This window comes from Solanum pennellii, chromosome 11 (genome assembly GCF_001406875.1).
Source record: "Solanum pennellii chromosome 11, SPENNV200".
Classification (NCBI taxonomy): Eukaryota; Viridiplantae; Streptophyta; class Magnoliopsida; order Solanales; family Solanaceae; genus Solanum; species Solanum pennellii.
The window spans coordinates 9,176,350-9,196,809 of NC_028647.1; the positions used below are offsets into that span (position 1 = coordinate 9,176,350).

Below are 20,460 nucleotides of genomic sequence, written 5' to 3' on the forward strand. Positions count from 1 at the left end.
ATTTGTCCCACATGTCATCCTATATGTCATTTTTTATCCTACATAATATCATACGTGTATTATTTCTTATAAAACTCATGTGTTTATTTATTTCTATTTATACATTATAAAAATTAAAAATTAAAATTAAAAATTAAAATTAAAATTTAAAATTAAATTTAGAATCTAATATATATATATATTATGTCATAACTCTATTGATAATTGAATCTATGAAAAGCGTTAAATAAATAGGACGGAGAGTCATAAAATAAGAATATTTGCATGTTATTTGAATTAAATTGGCATAACAACAAGCAAAAGGAAGATCGATCTCTGTGCTGAATCTCCGATCAAAGAAGAAACAGAAAACGAAGACTCTTATCTTCTTCTTCACTTTAATTCCTTCGTCCGTCCACACTTTGTTTCTTTGAAAATTGCCCTAAGAATCAACCACTGACACTGTATATTTTTTTTTAATCATATTTGGGGTTTTCGAGTTTCATTGTGTTAAGAATTGTGCCTGGGAAAATGGGTTTCTGATGGAATGGCAAAAGAGAGTTTATGTGTTACTGAAGCTTTTCGGTTATTGAAGAAGAAGAAGAAGAAAAAAACTATATGGGGAGTTCACAGCAGTCCGGTAGCTTTGGGGACCCTCAACAAATCTCCTCTGATAATGTTAATGGTCTTTGCTTGGCTATTTCTTCTAGTTTATTTATTGGGTCCAGTTTTATCATCAAGAAAAAGGGTCTTCAAAAAGCTGCTGCATCTGGCCTCAGGGCAGGTATCTTTACTTTTTGGTCCATGTATTAGAAATTGCTGAAATTGAACTTGTTTTTTTTTAAATATCTAATCTTTTTGAAGGGATTTTATGAACTGAGTTGGAATTTAGGAAATGCACTTTCTGTATTTATTGGTTAACCACATGAGAAATGCTTGAAATTCAGCTGGGCTCTTTTTCTATAATCATGGTGTCTAATGCAGCCTAAGCGCACAAAAATAATTTCACGGATACGTACCACCTTCCACCAGCAACAACTGAGAATAAATCACCTTAAGTGTTTTGTGTCTACTAGTGCTCAACCACTTCATTGACCACTAGGTGCGACTTTTTCGTTATGTTCTTATGACTTCAGGAAGTGGTATTTTTGTTTGGTTCAATTGTCATTTCTGGTGTCTAATTATATTTTTTAAATTGGTTGAATGGATTACTTTGGGGACAGCTTAATTTCTTGGTGTTACTTTCTTTTTTTCACTCTTTTCTTTTTTCTGTTTTACTTTATGGTTTTGCTGAATTTACTGATATCTTTGCTGGAGTACATTGTTCCACAAAATTTCCTAATTTTCTAAAAAGATTAAGAATTTGTGACATTACTTTGGCAAAAACAATTGTTCAGTATGTTAACAATGAGTTAGACTCTTGTTACCTTACAAGTAAAGATAATAAGACTCAACATATAATTAGGCAGTAAAAGTTTCCTGTTCTGAATTGCTTTATGACACTCTTTATTGTTTTGAACATACCATATAGTGATTGTGATCAATAATTGGGAAACATTGACACTTGGTTTAGACAACAAATCTTTTGGCATTAAATATAAAAATCTTTGTGTGGATTTAAACCTATTATAGTTTTGGTTCTGAGATGGTTTGAAGTATATCCTTAAGATCTCTTTTGTTTAATATATAGTAGAAAACGAGAACCGAAACCGAACATAGGAGATTCATTATTATCTGGGAGACATTGTGGATGATTATAGAGAATATTGATATGAGATCCTTGTCTAGTTCTCATTGTTCTTGGGTTTTGTTTAGTTATCCACTATAGGGAGAGTTAGGTGCTAAGTTTGGTCCATAGCTTTACATATACTAGACGTATATGCTCAGTTGAGATATTTTACTTTTACCTTATCACAAACAATATACTATATTTATATGGTTAGTTTGGTCCCACAGCTTCAGGTTACAACAGGCCTATTAAACAACAGAGGCTTCACTGTTTGCTGCACTCCTGATAATTAAGGTTTCATTTACTGCAAAAGGGGATAACTACCTGTGTGCAGGATGTTTGTAAATTCAACTTCTTGACTCTATCAATGTCCACTTTTTATGAGCTCTCTTAGGTTAAAAGAAGACCCCTTTTGTTATTAGCTAAACAGAGTTATTATTGAAAAATACTTAAAAGACGTGACCCTCTTAAGTGGAGTAATTTGACATTATAATACCTTTATTTCATCCATAACAAGAGCATGTTGGATATAATTGTGTGTTGGATCCATTGTAATTTAAACATCTTGGTAGGAGTGTTTAATTTATATTTATTGTTTTATTAAAGAGGCTTAAAGGTTGAAACAATGAGAAAATATGCAAAACATGTACAGAGCAGGTCTTAAACCCCCACCTCAGTTACACAAGTCGACGCTACTGACCATCAAAGACAGGCTACGCTCATTTCCCCTTAGCCTTTCCTGATTCTCCAAATAATTTTTTGTCCACTGTGCTTTGATCTAGTGGTAAGATTGTAACACGTGATGCCTGGGCTATGCGAATATCACGGGTTTGAACCCTTCCATAGACAAAAGCCATGTATTTAAGTGGAAAATGGTAGAAGGATGGATTAATTATTCGATACGTTTTGAATGGTCTGGGGCTGGCCCTTAAGGATTTCTCTGTTATCCTAACAGAAAAGAAAAAAGAAAAAAGAAGAAAAATGGATCATTGGTGGTGCTCGGGTTTCAAATATATCATGAAACTGTTGGATAAGAAATGGGTTACCACTTTAAAATCTTACTCATCTTAGATCTTGGATTTAAACATCATAATCTTGAATAACAACGTTAGCTTCTAAAGGTTAATTCAATTTCCATACCTAGAGACAATGTGACTTATTTTTACATGCTATGGCAGGCTCTGGAGGTTATTCTTACTTGATGGAGCCGCTTTGGTGGGCAGGAATGATAACAAGTTAGTTATCCTATCACATTCAATCTTCTGATATATGAGGATTTGTAATTGTTTCCTCTCTGGTCCAAAATAATGTCTTTTAGTGACTTGGCATGATTATTGAGATGAAAATTGAAATGTACAGCATTTAAATGTATATAAAAAGAGATTTTTTTCATAACTCATTTTTCTTTTCTTTTCTTTTCTGTACTTTATATTGGCAAGGAATATGAAAATAGAAAAGTGCTGTTGCAAACAGTCAACTAATGGAACTTATGACTTGGTATCGGAAAATAAAGTTCATCAAGTAAGGGAACTCCTTGAGGAAGTAGATGCTATCTAGTAGACTATTTTCTACAAAGTAGTGACTACGACATTGGATTGTTACGGGGCTAGTATGTTCTTTATGCTTACTTTGCGTTTGAGTCAGTGTAATTACTTGTGAAGTCTTAAACAGTATAGAGCCATGGTGAAATTCTCGTTGTTACCTTATAAATTCAGGCATCTATGATGGTTCAAAAGGAAGAGAAAAAAGGAACTTGGCCGTTAAGGAATATGGACAAAATGACTCAGTTGATTTCAACTTATTTTGATAAGGTAAATGATCTTATTAATTTTGGGGGAATCCCCTTGTACAAGAAGTATACCAAAAGGTAGATGAACCTACATCAAAATTTGGTTCTCTATGGAAGTCACACATTCATCTATGCAAACAAGAACCTCATGGGTGCAATAATATTAATAGCTGATCAAGGGGGAAAGAAAGGAAAAGGAAAGATCCCGTCACAGAAAGTACTTGACTTGTGAAAGGCAACACAAAATTCTCGATAAAAGAATAAGGATAATTTACGGTAATAGACATCTATGTCAAGGATAAATTATGCATATTGAGTTGTCTGAGAGATTACGGATGATATTTTTCCCCCATAACTCTCCCTTTGTAGCTCCAAAATTCAACCAGCTAATGATTGGAACCACTTTAGACGCTGCCGTTTTTCATGCATGTTATATAAGCTGGTATTGCTGGTTTTGGTAACTGAACTTATTGAATATGGGGAAGGATAATTTTGTATTCTCAATCCAGGATGAGTGAAAGAAGAATTGAGAGGTGTAAAGTAAAGGAAGAAAAAAATTAACTATGTAAGATAGCATTAACATGTAAATTGTTGTTATTTTGCTTCATTAGTGTGAGAGAATAGAAGGGCTTCCAGGATCTAAGGAGCTGAGGGCTCTCTGAAGGCTATGAATATATGATATATCCTAAAGTCTAAAGAAGTCCCACTGACTATTCAAGCGACAATATATTTGTCAATTTTCTTAAATTTCTAACCAATGACGCAAGGATATTTACTTCAGTTCTTCGCATTTGCTCTACTTTGATGTGAATAATATGGTCTTTTACTTGTTCAAAAGCCTCGATAGGAAAAAATACATGCATTTACTGAAAATCTTTCCAATATTGCTTGTAAATAAGTTATATCTCCTTAAGGCTTTTGCCTCCTCCACCTCTCCCTAAAAAAATATGTTTTTATGGGGCTTCCATGCTTGTCCTTTTATTTTTATTTGAAGTATTTTAACCATGTACATGTTCTTCTCACCTCTCTATTTGAAAAAAAAAAGAGAAGACAAACAAGGTTGATGTGAGTGCATTGCTTCTGTGGCAGTGATTGTTGGAGAAATTGCTAACTTTGCAGCTTATGCATTTGCACCTGCTGTCCTAGTCACACCTCTTGGTGCACTCAGTATTATTATCAGGCAAGAGAATGCTGGAAATGATTGTTCAACTTTGCTATCTGTTACCTTCGAGGCAACATTTATTTATTTATTTATTTTTGCAGTGCTGCACTTGCTCATATTATATTGGGAGAAAAACTGCATATTTTTGGGATAGTTGGTTGTGTTCTATGTGTTGTGGGCTCAACAACCATTGTTCTGCATGCTCCTCAAGAACGTCAAATTGAGTCTGTAAAGGAACTCTGGGACCTTGCCACGGAACCTGGTATGCATTTGAAGGCTGACAAAGCCGAGACCTTCTTGACATTTTGTGAGCATGGATTTTTGATTGCTTAGTTTGTCAAAACTTCTTGCTGACAATAATTTGCTAATTTCTTACTCATGGCAGCATTCCTCCTATATGCAACTTTGGTAATAGTGGCAGTTGTCGTAATCATTGTCCAGTATGCTCCAAAATATGGACAGACTCATATAATTGCTTATGTTGGAGTTTGTTCACTCGTTGGTTCTATTGGGGTAGGCACTCAGCCATCTGGTTGGAGTTCGGCTTTTCATTTTTACCCTCCCCCATCCGGGTTCTCTTTTTCCCTAAGCTTATTATTTCATCATTCCTACACGGGCTACATCCATGTGATCTAATTGTGATTTTTGGAAAAAAATCTTAAATGATTTGGCAGGTTATGAGTGTCCAAGCACTAGGAATAGCATTAAAATTAACGTTTTCTGGGACGAACCAGTTGTTGTATCCTCAAACATGGGTCTTTGCAGTTGTCGTAGTGACATGCGTGTTTACACAAATGAACTACTTAAACAAGGTAACTGGAATGTACTCTCAGTTCTTTTTGTTGTTATTTTATGCTTGGATAATATTAGTCATTTGTATGGAAGTTCTAAACAGTAACTCGGTGTATCTTTATGCTCTTGGACTTTTAGGTGTCAGCCTATATCTTGTTGTTGTTGCAATTTGACTTACAATAAGGGGTCGTTTGGTAGAGTGTATAAGAATAATGCAAAATATAGTGCATTAGTAATGCTTGCATTAGTTATGATGAGATTTTTTTTTATGCAATGTTTGGTTTGGTGGACCAAAAATATAATGCATTACATAATCTTTTAGAAAAAAATTTTGTTTACAAAAATACCCTCCACAAATATAGTTGAAAGGACGTAAAAAAAGTTTTTGAGGGTAATTGTGTCTTTAATAATGTTAATGCATGCATTGGAACCCATTGCATTACTAATGCATAGAAATAGATGGTATTAGTAATACACTCTTCAATAAACAATAGTGTGTATTACTAATACAAACATTAGTTATGCGTAGGTTAGAAAAGTATACCAAACAAGGTTCTAATCATACATCAAGCTAATGCAAGCATTATTTTCTCCTATACACTCTACCAAACAGTTAAAACTCCTATTGAAAAAATAACTAAAAATAACTTAAGCTACATCAGAAGCCTAGGCTCTCTCTTTTCATGCACACCTCTGTGTGGGCTCCTAGAGCACCAAGAAGGTTGCTTCTTCACTTGGCTAGTAGCCAAAGGGGCCATCCTTACATCTGAGAATAAGGAGGAGGAAGATGATAATATATGTCAGATGGTGTTACATGTGCAAGCAATCTTAGGAAGATGTGGACCAATTGCTTTTTTACTGTCAGGTAGCAAATAGAGTATAGACTATGATGTACTATGTTAAACTTGTTTGGAATACATTAGACTGGACTAGGTAGCTGCTATTAAAAATTTGCTCCTGAGTTGGACATTCCGGCGAAAATGGAGAAGTAGAGCACTGGAAGTAGCTCAATTAAAGCAACGCTAATGTGGATATATAGAAGAGCCAAACAAAAAAATAAATATGTAGAAGGGTTTTTTGAAGGGGTGGAAAATGCAGTTTTGTACAAATCAGGAATGCCTTTTGTTTCTTGTAACTTTTTTGGAGCATCTACGAGGTGCCAGTTATTACCGATGATCAGATAGTGTTCTTGTCAAGGGGCTTTCTTAGAGACTCAACATAACATAATTGTGAGCACAATGACCTTGAGGAAACTAACATCTCCACGAAAAATAAAACCTTCACACGTTTGTTGTTTGATGGATGTTGAACGTTACTGAGAGATAGAGCTCTTTCTGCAGATCAGTGAACATTTCAAAATTTTTTAATGAAAACTATTTGCATTTATCATTGCAGTGCCACTTAGGTGATTATCTAGATGATTATCACAGAAATATGGATGCCATACAAGATTGGAAAGATCAGAAATTATCACATCACTAGTATGCAAGAGGGAATAAGAAAGGGTCGTCTGAGATAAGAAATTTCCTTAAAGGACCTATAATTAGTTGAAATCAACGCAGACTCAACTAAGAATTGAACAAAATGGAATTAAAGAATCCATATAGATCCATACAGGCAAAGACAACTAGTTTGGATTGATGCTTAGTTTATCGTTACACTTACAATAAGTTGTTATTAGTCTTTTTAATTTGGTAAGAGACTTGAATATTACCTGGGGAAAGTTAGTGGTTTAGATAACATCTAGTTTTCCTATTTACTATTATAACAAGGAAATTTGCCTGAGTAGACCCAAATGGATAGACACACATTCATTTAGACGATTTGGAATAGTTTGGGTTGAAGCCTAGTTGATTGATTTCCTTGTTGAACTTATGTCGCTCCATGACTGAGACTGACTACATAGGACTACATTTATAGCTGCAGAACCTATGTTGGTTATTTGTTACTCAAAGGACATTTATATTTCTGATGATTGCTTTGTCTTTTTGCATATCCTTGTCTTTTACTGTTGTTTTCCTCTCTGTTTCTTTCTGGTTGGGGATAAATCATTGTTTTTCTGTACCTTCAGACCAAAATTTCCTCACTTTTCAAATGCAGGCTCTTGATACATTCAACACAGCACTTGTATCACCAATATACTATGTGACATTTACATCACTCACAATAGTCGCCAGCGTCATCATGTTTAAGGTGCAACTACATTTCTTTACTAATGTTGTATCCATTAGCTAATACATCACACTGTTTTCTTTGAACTGTTCAAGTTGATTCAATGAAAATATTTTGAAGAAGATAGATGCTAAGATACTGAGCGACAGTTTGTATAGCTCGATAATAAATGATAGTCATAAATATATGCATAGTTGTTGATTTTTCTTTTGGACAATTGAAAAGTGAATAATCTTCTTTTGTGGGTGAAAATTTTCTTTATCATCTCACCTAATGATTTTTTGCCCCTCTGAAATGCTCCTATTTTTCATCTTAAATATGGACTTTTTGAACACCTTGTGCATCGTCAGTGATCCTAGACTCTGGTCATCTTTTCCGACAATTCTGCCACCTCGTTAGTATCATGTTACTCATGTAGTTGCCTAGGGTATGCATGAAGTCTAAAAATAGAATTCCTGTAAAGGAAACATAGATGAATCATATTGAACCTAACTAGACATAAACAGGATCAGGAGTGAGTAGTGACAATGATGCAGAGGAATGTGTGCTTGCCAGCCAATGTGGGTGGGGAATAATAAAACTTTGTAAGTGTTGTATGAATGCACACCAGGCTCTCGTAGACCTCCATTTTGGTGCATGAGAAACGTAATTGAAAAATATAAGGGTTGAACTTTAGAACACTCGTAGTAGTTGTACTATGTTAAACATTGATCTAGAGGAGACTGACCTTGTATGGTTCCAGCGAGATGACTAGTGACTAGTTAAAGGAATAAATAATTTTACGTACTCTCTCCATCTGGCACTTTTCCGTTTTCGAAATTCAAATAAGTTTATCTTTGACCGGAGATTTTTCATATATCTTTTAATTATTTTGAATTGTCAATTATTGTGACTTATAAGTACTTTTTACATAGTTACAAATATATAAATTTCATTTAAAAAAAATTTGAAGATTCCACGAGCAAATTTCCGGTCAAATTAAATTGTTTGTCTCTCAAAAAGCGAAAAGTGTCACATAAATTGGGACAGAGGGAGTATTTAAGATTAGTCACAAATGAAATTGAAATTTCTAAACATAATTGATGAAATTGGAGCTAAAATGGAAGCAACTATGTTCTCTCTTCCTCCCCCTCCCACTGTTGAAATTGGAAGGGGGAAAAAGCAGCAATCTTTCTGAATAATTTTTAACCATTTTAATAATTCTTGAGGACTTCTCCTTTCCTTGATTTTCTGAAACTGCCTAACTAGTAGAGCCTGGCATATAACAGTTTATACCCTTAAACGTATCTAATCAGTATTTCGTATCACAGGACTTCTCTAGTAATAAAGAGACAATTTGATCAAACAAGCCAATACAAATGAATTGCGAATATTAGTAGAGAATTGATCATCTAATGTGTCAGGGAGGAGACTTACAGTTATAGTTTATATGTTTTTGATGGAGTAAAAAGATTTCATTCGAGGCATCAAGAAGTTGCAAATTAGCAAAAGTACATGTGCAAAAAAGATTTTGATTGCTCCTATACATAAAATTAGACTAGAATTTGGGAGCTTACAAAATCCAAAACCTGTTATATGCTATTTATAGGAGAGAGTTTACACCAATTGAACAGATAAGCATCCAGCCTTGAGGGAGCGCATTAGAGTTGAAATTCCATCAACGCATCTCATGTTCCTCTATGTCCAAAATGCACCAAAAAATGCAGGCAGGTGCCATTCTCTAGATATCCCTGATGGTTTATCAACTCTCCAGACATTCCGGCTTTCGCATGCATTCTTTACACTGAATAACATGACCAGCTAAGTCCAAAAATCGAGTGAAACATGCTCCAAAAGTCTGCTGCAACATTACAATGGATCGCTGATGCTTTCTGAGTTGGTCTTGCACTTGTAGCATCTGTTGACTATTTGAAGAATTCTTCTTGATAGATTATCCTGTGTTAGACAAGCGTCTTTGAGACCTGTCCAACTGAAACGAATTACTTGTCAGGCGCTTGGTCTTCCAAATATACTTCCAAGGCCATTTGTCAATCATAGGATTGCTGAAGGAGAAGTTATTATATCCAGTCTTGACGGAGTATAGACCAATGTCAGAATTCCCCCACTTCATTCTGTCTATTATCTGCATGTTTACTGCACAACTTTCTAACAATATGAGTAGTTGTAGTAGATCATTCAGTTCCCAAGCTGCAAGTCACAGTTATAGTTTATATATTTCTTTGCTTTTCTGTTATATATTTAAAGTACATGGAAAATAAGTGACTATGAAGTCTTTTTGAGAAAGCAACTACCTATGTTCATAAAAATGGTCAAAAGCTGCATTATTAGGGTATTCAGCGCATTTTATAAAGCAATCATTCACATGATGCCTTCAAGCATGAAATGCTTATTTACCCTGGCAAACCCGCTGGAACTTGTGGTTCCTGGATAAGTTGCAAATCTCTCCATCCTCTCCTGCTTATTGACCATAAGTGCTTGTCTTAATTACTGGAATAGCTGCTTTCAAGTGTTGAGCCATAGTGATTGACAGTAGTTAAATATTTAGATAAGTTCAACTTGCGTTTGAAAGGCATCCTCTAATCTTCAACCATCTTATCTTCTTCTAAATTGTCTTTCGTGCTCCTGGAACAGGATTGGAATGGGCAAACTGCAACTCAAATTATTACGGAACTCTGTGGATTTGTGACCATTTTATCAGGCACCTTTCTTCTTCACAAAACCAAAGACTTAGTTGAGGGTATCCTTTCAAATTACCATTAGTAATAATATAATTCACGTTTTGTTGGTTTTGAGTTGATAATTATTTTTGTTCTGTTCACAGTTTCTTCACCAACTGCATTTATGCGATATCCTAAATATGATGGAGGAGGAGGCTCCAGTGAAGAAGGCATTCCTCTTAAGAATCGAGAATCCATGCGATAGCCAAGATTCAGTTGAATATCACAGTGTTTTTCTTAGGAGAGACGACAACTATTGATCCTTCCTGTTCTACTTATGGATAGCAATAAGATGGAAGAAAGTGTTTGGCTTGTTAGCTAATGCCATAGTTGCTCTACACAGGCTAACATTAGTTTTTGTACATAAAACTACTCCAGGACAGAGTGTAAATGGGAGTCCAGTTATCGGTACATCACTCTTGTCACTGGTAGTGGAACTTCCTCAGATACTCGTGACATCGAAGCTGACATCTCCCCAGAACTAAAGGAAAGACATTCAGGCAGGTGGTTGAAGAAATCCTCTAAATATCTTAGTGAAGTTAGATATTGATGCATTTGGGAATACCTAATTCTTTTTAAATGGAGAGAATCATATGGAGCTCTCCCATTCTTGTACCTATTTTCCTAATTTTACTTGTAAAAATCTCCAAATGATAGAAAGGTAGGGTAATTGATTCTCTAAGACTGTTGGTCATTTTCAAGGAAGCTCCAATTCCCTCATTTTTTTGTTAAGAGGATAGACCTTTTTTTTTTTGGCTAACTGGTTATAGATATATACATTGAGCTAACCTTTTGAGTTTTCTGTGTTCTCAAAAAACATGAGTCGAGGATCTATTGGTAATATTTTCTCTATCTTCATAAGATAGGGACAAGGCAGTGTACACACCATCCTCCTCAGACTCCATTCGTGGAATTATATTGAATATGCTATTGAGTTTTGATATACATGGTTCAAGTTACTAGATGCAAGTTCAAAATAGCACCTTATTATTATTTTTTTTTGAAGTGTTATTTTGATTTGGGTAAATAATTTTTTAAAAAAAGCAAATGAAAAGAAGTGGTTTTTTGAATTGTTTCAGGTCAAATTGTCCAAAATCCCTTGGTACAAATAAACTTTGAACTGATGACTTGCATTTCTTTCAAATTATTTTTTGAAAAATGAGTTTTTTGAGCTTAGGATTTATTGGAAACAATTTCTCTATTTTCACAAGTAAGAACATGGTTTCTATACACCTATCCATCGAGTCTGGAGCCAAAAGGGCAAAAAAAATTGTCAAAAATTTTGGAAGGGAATATCAATTTTTTTTTTTAACCAAAAGGATAAAATTGCTCCTGACGGAGCGATTTTATTCTGACAATTTTATTTTTTTTAATATCGCTGCAAGTGCAGCATTTTTCAAAAAAAAATTGAAATTGAAATCGCTGCTTTTCATTAAAAAATTAATAGAGGCAGACAACATTTTGGTCCAACCTTCGGTTTGCCCCTGCAACATTTGTTTTAAAAAAATTGACAAGTCACTGCTATGGCAGCGATTTAAGGAAAAAGAATTTTTTTTTGGATGAAATAGCTGCCACAGAGCGATTTTTGTGTTTTTTTAAAAAAATTAACACGTCAAATTTGTCAGAAGAAAATCGCTCCGTCAGGAGCTATTTTGCCCTTTTGATAAAAAAAAATTAATGTACCCTTTTGAAATTTTTGACAATTTTTTTTCCCTTTTGGCTTCGAAGTCCCTATCTATCTCAAACCTCATTTGTAAAGATATAGAGTATATTATTATTGTGTTTGATCATGAGAGATTTATTAGCTCTACTCGATTTGAGTTGCTCAAATTTTGCTCAACCAACTTATTTGACACCCTAGTATGTAATATTGTCCCTATTATATTCATTACTAGTTGTGCATTGAGAGATGAAAAATTGTCTTAATAGAGTAGCTTTCTTTGTATCTATAAAAACACACAAATAGAAAAATATGATTGTTAACAAGTAGATCCCAATCAAGAAAAAACTTGAGAAGTCTACACCCATACGCTAACCCCCCACCCCTCAAATTCAAAAATTTAAACTCGATGAATTTATATAACTATTTCACGTAAATATTTAATCGTAACTAATATTTATAGAAATGTAACGAATTTCTCAATACGTAAATAAGATCTGAACAAAAGTTATTGAATTCACGTGAACCCAATAATTAAATGGCAGACCCACATGTATCCACTTCCAACCTTAACACCACCCTGCCCCTTCACTCTTACCCACCCCACCCCACTCCACGTCCCCCCACTCCCACAATTTAATTTGCATTACATAAATGTATGTAAAATAATATTTTATTTATCAAATACTAAAAATTAAGTTAAAAAATATACTCTCTTTTTTTTTTCCAAAAAAGAATTGAATATTTTCCGTGGATAGCTTTTTTTTTTTTCATATCAAAATCACCCTTAATAAACTTACTTAGTATTTTATTTTTTTTACTATATATGGTAATATATACAAGAAATTAATTAGTGACATGAGGAAAAGAAAAAGGAGAAAAAAGAAGCAATATATGATTAAGAAGACTAGGGAATTTAGAGTATAAAGTTGCAAATCCAATCACTACTATATTGTTCGTCTAAATAGGTATATGAAATGTGTGAAACTTTGTAAGGTCCATAGACTATAGTCATTGTCGGAGCCAGAAATTTAATTAAAAATATCTAAAAATAATAGTTTGTTGCTATCAAAATAAAATAAATAAAGATTGTGTTATTTGAGGTTCAAACCTCAAATTTCTTCACTCAAACGGTAGGCCCAGGGGCGGATCCACCTTAGTATAAAGGGATTCATCCGAATCCCTTTCGATATAAATTTATATTATCTATACATGGTTAAAATAATTTTTTTATGTATATATAGTAGATGTCGAACTCCCTTCGGCTACTTCGTGGATCTAGTTCTAGAGATTTTGAACCCCTTATTTAAAATTCTGGCTCCGCCACTACTACTACCACTGCTCCAAAGGCATAACTTTTGTCAAGGGTGTTCAACTTTAAATATATATCCTTTTAATGTAGAATTTTACATATTTATGCAACGTAATTTTTCGACAAAGAGTATCAAGCTAAACACCCTGGTATAGCTCTAGCTACACCCCTGTCTATAGAGGGCACTCTGAGTAGGTACAGGAAGACTTTATCCTATCTTTAATGGAATAGAGAAGTTATTTTCAATAGATTCTCGATTCAAGATATATATATATATATATATATATATATATAACGGGGAGTATGTATTCAAGTACACATCCAAAGAACTTCTATTTTTTTTAATTGACATACCTAATAATTATTGACATAGTAAATTTACTATTTTATCCTTACTAATTATGAAGTGAATGTATTAAAAACTTAAGATTTTCAAAAAGCTCTATTTTTTTTTCAAAATAATTAAATTAAAATGGATAAATAATAGGGACGACTAAAAAAAAAAAGTGAACATATAATTAGGGAGAGAGTATAAAAGACATATTTTGTTGCTGGCTCAGATGTGAAATATTTTAAATTTTTAACAATTTATTACTAGTATATCTTTAGACTTGTGAAACACGATATTAAGTAGAAAAAATATTGGATTTGCTAATTGATCAAGAATTGCAAATATCCTTGTAATAATTTGCCGACTCTAAAACTAATTTCCATTCATATAAATATAATAATCAAAAACAGTGGAAGATGTAAAATTAATTTCCATTCATATAATAATAACCAAAAACAGTTGAAGATGAATAAACTTGAAGTATCAAAACTCACTAATTAAAATCAAGTAAAATAAATCATACACATACACACAAAGAAAAGGTTAAATTTCTTGAAAATTGGAAATTAATTTGATGGCATGAATTAATAATCCGATAAATCCGGCAGTAATTTCATAAATGTTTGACCATAATTATATATGTTAAGAGTTTAGTCATATGAAAAGTCTTTAGATAGTGATTGATGGACAATAAGTTTAAATTCCCAAAGAAAGAGTATATTTTGGTCACTACTCATTACTTGAGGTGGCTAATTATCCCTATAATATTTTATCAATTTAATTATAGTGAGTATAGACTATAGTGTGCAAGATAAAATAGAATATCTAGAATGCAAAATTAGTCACATAACATATGACGAAGTGGGAGAGAGGTGGAATTAAAGATCAATACATAATTGAGTTATACCTAAGAAAGAAAGTTTTAAATACTTTAGGGATGTGTGTATAATCAAAGGAATCGGGGAGATTGATTGATGATGATATCGTGCATCGTCGTGATAAAATGAATGGTTCACATTTGGGGTACGGTGATAAGAATGTGTCACTAAAACTTTACTTCTAGAAAATGATGGTTAGACCTACGTTGTTGTATATGTGAGGCAGAATATCGGTTAGTCATGAACAAGCACACCCAAAAGATGAAGATGGCGGACATAAGTATACTCAAATGGATGTGTGAATATATTAGGAGAGATAGGATAAGAAACAAAGTTATATATGCAAGACGTGAGTGACCTATGTGACCGACAAGATGAGGGAAAAGAAATAAGATGGTTCGAATATATGAAGAGATAAAATCTGCATATATCCTAATCTTTTTTCACTTCACTTGTGAAATTACACCAAATATATTATCATTATTATTTTAGTATGAACTATATTGCAATTACAATATGACGAGTGTCATTGATATGTTTTACAATGTTCTCAAAATAAAAATCATGATTTCACTGTTTTATAGGTAATTAAGTCCATTGACTTAAAAAATTAATCATTATATTTTGAAATTATATTTACAAATATAATGAATTTTTTAATACAAATATATCCTCTAAGCAAAATTTATTGAACTTTGTGTACCTCATAGTTAAGCTTCTAATTTTCTACCTTCACCCCTCATTATAATAATTTTTAATATTCTATAATTCTAAAAAAAAATTAAGGGGGTGGGGTGGGAAGGGGGTGGGGGTGTCTTAAGAAACAGGAACTAGCTACTCTATACCTAAAACACCTATAATTAAGAAATAAACAATTAACAAAGGAATGATATGTGCTTGGTGGATATGGTAAGATAGCTAATCTTTCATTAATTTTGCTAATTACAAAGGAATGATAAGTTACGCTTTCTTTCATGTATAGCTAATCATATTTTGATTTAATTACTCATTATGTCGCAAATTATTTATCATGATTAAACAAAACAAATATTTTAATTTCTTTATCATTTTAAAAGTCAAAGATAAACAAAAAATCATTGTATTATTCATAATAATTATTTTTGAAAATTATAAACACCTCAATTATATGATTATATTAAAATTATGTACATATCAATAAATATAAAATATCTTTAAAAGATCCTCCAAATTCAATAAACGTATAAAAGAGAATCACGAAAGAAATATATAATATTGTGGACCCAAAAAGTTATAAAAATGGTACCCATACTCCTAAATTTTTCTTTATATAAAAGAAAATATTTGTATACAAAGTTGAAGTGGTTGAACAAAAACTTTTCCCCCAAAAATGCAAACAACCCCCTTAACCTTCCACACCAAACAAAGCCACCCCAATAATTTCTCAAATTCAAGTAGTCTTATTTACAAACACCATAGCTAACAAAACCATCTAATAATGGATCCTTCTCCTCCTCAAGATGATTTTAGCTTCCCAACAATCACCAATACACCGCCGCGATTCCTTGAATCACCACCTTTATGGAGAACAACGTTAGTTGCCTCTAGTCACCTCCAGAATAACTCTGATCATGATCATGAAGAAAAATTGGACATGTCTCCATTAATATCCAATAAGTCTAATTACATCAACCAAAGAAAGAGCTTCTCACACATAGAAGGTGTTCTTGCCATGAGGAGAATGATTGAAGATGAAGATGAAGAAGAAGAAGAGGAGAAAATGGACATGTTATGGGAGAATTTGAATGAAGAAATGTCTAACAAAATTATGACAAAGACTTCATGTGGGAAAAATACAAAGAAGGTGGAATATAAATGTGTTAAATCTTTGAATCTTTCCAAAGCAAGCAAAAGGCCAAGCTTGGTGGTTCTCATCAAAGTCTTGAAAAAGGTGTTCTTGTAATTTCATACTTAATTAGCTTCTTCAACTTCATTCAAGAAAACTAAACTTTGATCAATATTTTGCATCTCTTCCTTTAATTAATTTAATTTGTTGCACATAATCTCTTTTTGAGTTTTCTTTGTATTTCTTATGCCCCATCACTACCCTCTAGTTGTAAGATATTTTGTAATATATAGATGTTTTAAATTGAACAGATACATTTGTTCATCAAATAATATATGATAATTATAAAAAGTTATATCTTAAGTTCTATAAATATAAGGACTCTCCAGATGCAGCCTAAGAAATATATGCAAGTATATACAAGGGAATTTGTTGTATCTTGAAGAAAATTAATTATATTTTTCTCAATAATATAGATAATTATCTCTTTAAGAAAAGTAATTCTTCACGTCTTGAAAGTCATCTTCTTCTTCAATTGTAATCTCTATTGTTTTTCTAACACTAGCTAGCTAAAAGTGAGGTGTGAGAGGTTGAATAATTAAACACATTTATTATTATATTATATATACACACATCAAATATATTGGTTTGGTAATTGACATGCAAGTAATTGGACATAGGTTGTTGCAATGCTTATTCATAATTATTTTTTATATTTTTTTTAAAGTGATCTTATTTAAGTAATCTTTTTTGGTACAAGAAAATGCTTGTAGTATTAATTAAGAGGAGGATTTTTGTATCTTTTATTAGTTGGAAAGCTATAATTGAAGTATATGCCCAAAGAGTTTTTATAAGATCAAAATGTCAATGTCAAGATATAAATGTTTTCAAATTATATAGGTAATAGTTGAAATTACTTGAAAAGCATGTGCCGTCTACTGATTTAATTCTATATTGATTGATTTTGATTGATAAATTGATTTTGTTTCCACAAGTAAATGTACAACAAGTGTTTTTTACCTATAAAATAATATAATTCAATCAGTGTAGCTCTATCCATTGAGTTGAATTTCTAGATAATCATTTAACTTGTAGCAAATAAAAGGTAAAATCACTCAATTTTATTTTATCTAATTAGCTTTCATGATCAATTAGTCTGAAATTTAAAAAAAAAATTAATACTATTTTAATAATGTGACAAAAAATAACTTTTTCTGGTCAAAGTTCTAGTTATTCCTGAATCAATTTTTGATTAATTTTTTGAGTGAATATTCTACGACAAAGAAAGTCGAATCTGCTTTGATTTTTTGAATAGAAATGGTTGAAATATTATATGGACCTATTTTGATTTAATCGTTGGTTGACAAATGATTCACTTAAAGTATCATAAAAAATACATAGATGGGTCATAAAACTCAAAATGAAAAAAAGCATAAATATACCCTTGAACCATTTTAAGTGATATGCAGATACCCCCCGTCATATTTTTGAGACATTAGTGCCCCTGCCGTCCAAAAACTAGAGTATATATATATCCTTTATACTAACAGACATATATGTATCATAATCTTATCCACCGATCGGACATTTATTAAAGGGAAATATGTCTTAAATATATCAAAACTTTGATCGAAATTATTGTAACAATACAAAACTATGGAAAGGACTTTTTACCCCCTGCACTATTTAATAATGTATAGTTTTTAAAGGTATATATGTGACCATGTGAACATCATAAATATTGCATAATTATAAATAGTAACGTGTCCATGTGGACACATATATACCTTTAAAATACATTAAATAGTGCAGGGGGCAAAAGGTCCTCCATAAAGTTTGATATCATAACTGCAATTTCGGTCAAAGTTAGAGTATTTTTCAGACCTTTTCCCCTTTAAATATCGGATGGGCGGATAAGATTGTGTTACATGTCCCTATTTAGTCTACTGTTAGAGTTAATGACATATATGTTCTAGTTTTTAGACGACATGGACACCAATGTCCTAAAAGTATGATGAATGGTATCTACATACCATTTATAACAGTTGGGGGTGTATTTGTCTTTTTTCCCAACTCAAAATAATAAGGGAAAAGGAAACTAAGCAAATATCTCATAAAAGCAAAATAATTACAAACATATACCCCTTTATATTCATACTCTACAAAATAATTATATTATATTTTCCAACTAATTGATACTAAATAAATACATATATATTGATTTGGTGATACCATAACAATATACATATACATTTATAGTGTCATTGACTAGTGAGCAATTTATAAAAAAGAAATATTGATGATACCAATACAATACTATATATATATATATATATATATACTAATTTAATATTAATTAAGAAAAATTATCAGCCTTGATGTTACCAATACAATATATGAAGTCAGAGGCAAATCTACATGGAACCGAGGGGATTCACTCGAACACCTTCGTCAAAAAATTACACTATATATAACGTCAAATTCTGATTTTATGAGTATATTAATTAAAATGAATCCCCTCAACACTAACGAGAAGGATGAGAGAATGAATAAGGGGTTCAAGTTCTAAGAAAAATCGAGTTTGAATCTCACTATATTTCCTAGCTTTTCACCTTCTTTTTTGCTTTAAAAAGGCTGAGAAGTATTGGGCCCATATTCTCAAACAAATGAAAATGCCTCATTGGCTCAATGTGAAGCTTTATCTATAAATTTTAGTAATCATATAGTTTTAATATAAAATTACAATATATTCCTCTTTAGTTTTAATTATATTGATCCCTTAAAAAGTAACACAACTCAGATACATTAGTATATAACTCAGATACATTAAAGAGTATATCGGATACATTATAACATAAATGAGATACATAAAATGTAGCTCGGATACATTAAAACTAGCTCGGTTATATTATGAAATAAATTTGAAAAATAATATGTAGCTCGGATGCATTAAATATTGGCTAAGAAACATTAATATGTAGCTCGTACATTAAAGAAATAACAGATTTTTAGAGGTTTTTGAAAGTAAAGGGTATATTGAAAATAAAGAAAACATAAGACGTGTATTTCAGTAATTTTTTCTTTATTTTTCAATTTTTCCGTTGTTTAAATTTATTAACCATATTCTTTGTAATTTTTTTTTAATTCTTCTTATTTATATTTTTCATTTTGTTTCTACATACAATATAACCTCTATAAATTAATATAGGTTGGACCATGAAATTTTATTATTTTAGAGATGTAATTTAATCGATAAATTAATATTTATTAATTTAAAGAATGATTTAAAATTTGATAAAAGTTAATTTGATTATGTGAAAATCATTGTATCTTACTAATTTATGTATCATATTTATTGATTTCACATAGAAAATATTATACATAAAGTACAACGAATACATCAAATCATTGATATCTTACTAATTTCAACACTGTGATGTTGCGATAATAAGAGCTTTCAAGATGTATTATCTAACAAATTTTATCGTAGGAATTTGAAGGCAATGAAGTGGGACGAACTGATCTAGCAAATATCAATGTTTAGATGTTATCAATTTTGCAAATCCTGTTTGGACAACAAATGTTCAGCAAGAGACAATAACAAATTGTTGTTGACACTATAAAATTCATTCGAGGGATCCAATCTCAGAGAATTTGAATGAACCTACTTGTGAATACGTCATTCATGAACTTGAGGTCATGGTTAATGATCTCGGTTACCAAAATAAATTGGATGACATAATATGTTGAATTATCCGGGTGAAAATGATACATGTTCAGAGGTCCAGATCTTAGAAGAAACTGTCGATATCGTAGGAAAAAACAATGTTATTGATGAATTTCAAGATGTTACTATACCTTTGGAATCAGTCACGCGTAAGGAAACACTTATCACATTTAAAACTCTTCATAAGTTTATGGTGCAATTCGAAAAGACAACACCAGAGCTCGTGGATGCAAAAGAAAAATTAGAGATGTGCTTCAACTGGAATTAATTTTTTTTAAAAAAGAAACACAATAGAATCATATTTCACTAAATTGTCTTTAGATATATTTGTACTTTTAAAGAATTATTAAGTTATGATATCAATGGAACCACACACACACACACACA

The 20,460-nt window shown here is 31.9% G+C and overlaps 2 protein-coding genes across 5 annotated transcripts; both read left to right on the forward strand.

The window, feature by feature from the left end:
• The first annotated feature begins 233 nt into the window (after positions 1–233).
• Positions 234–11,140, forward strand: LOC107003282 (probable magnesium transporter NIPA4). 4 transcript variants are annotated; one of them, XM_027912680.1, is made up of 10 exons: positions 625–763; positions 964–1,081; positions 2,887–2,943; positions 4,587–4,677; positions 4,761–4,921; positions 5,045–5,172; positions 5,334–5,471; positions 7,552–7,644; positions 10,255–10,360; positions 10,445–11,140. In XM_027912680.1, exons 3-10 carry the CDS (start codon positions 2,910–2,912, stop codon positions 10,543–10,545), a joined length of 852 nt encoding a protein of 283 aa, XP_027768481.1. In that variant the 5' UTR covers positions 625–763; positions 964–1,081; positions 2,887–2,909; the 3' UTR covers positions 10,546–11,140. The 4 variants fall into 4 exon arrangements, with proteins under 4 accessions (XP_015057075.1, XP_015057072.1, XP_015057074.1 ...); XM_015201586.2 differs by lacking the exon at positions 964–1,081 and having other exon boundaries at positions 238–763; XM_015201589.2 differs by lacking the exons at positions 964–1,081; positions 7,552–7,644 and having other exon boundaries at positions 234–763.
• A 4,694-nt stretch (positions 11,141–15,834) lies between these two features.
• Positions 15,835–16,654, forward strand: LOC107004182. The gene has a single exon (XM_015202424.2). The coding sequence runs from the start codon at positions 15,999–16,001 to the stop codon at positions 16,461–16,463; it is 465 nt and encodes a 154-aa protein (XP_015057910.1). The 5' UTR covers positions 15,835–15,998; the 3' UTR covers positions 16,464–16,654.
• The last annotated feature ends 3,806 nt before the right edge of the window (positions 16,655–20,460 follow it).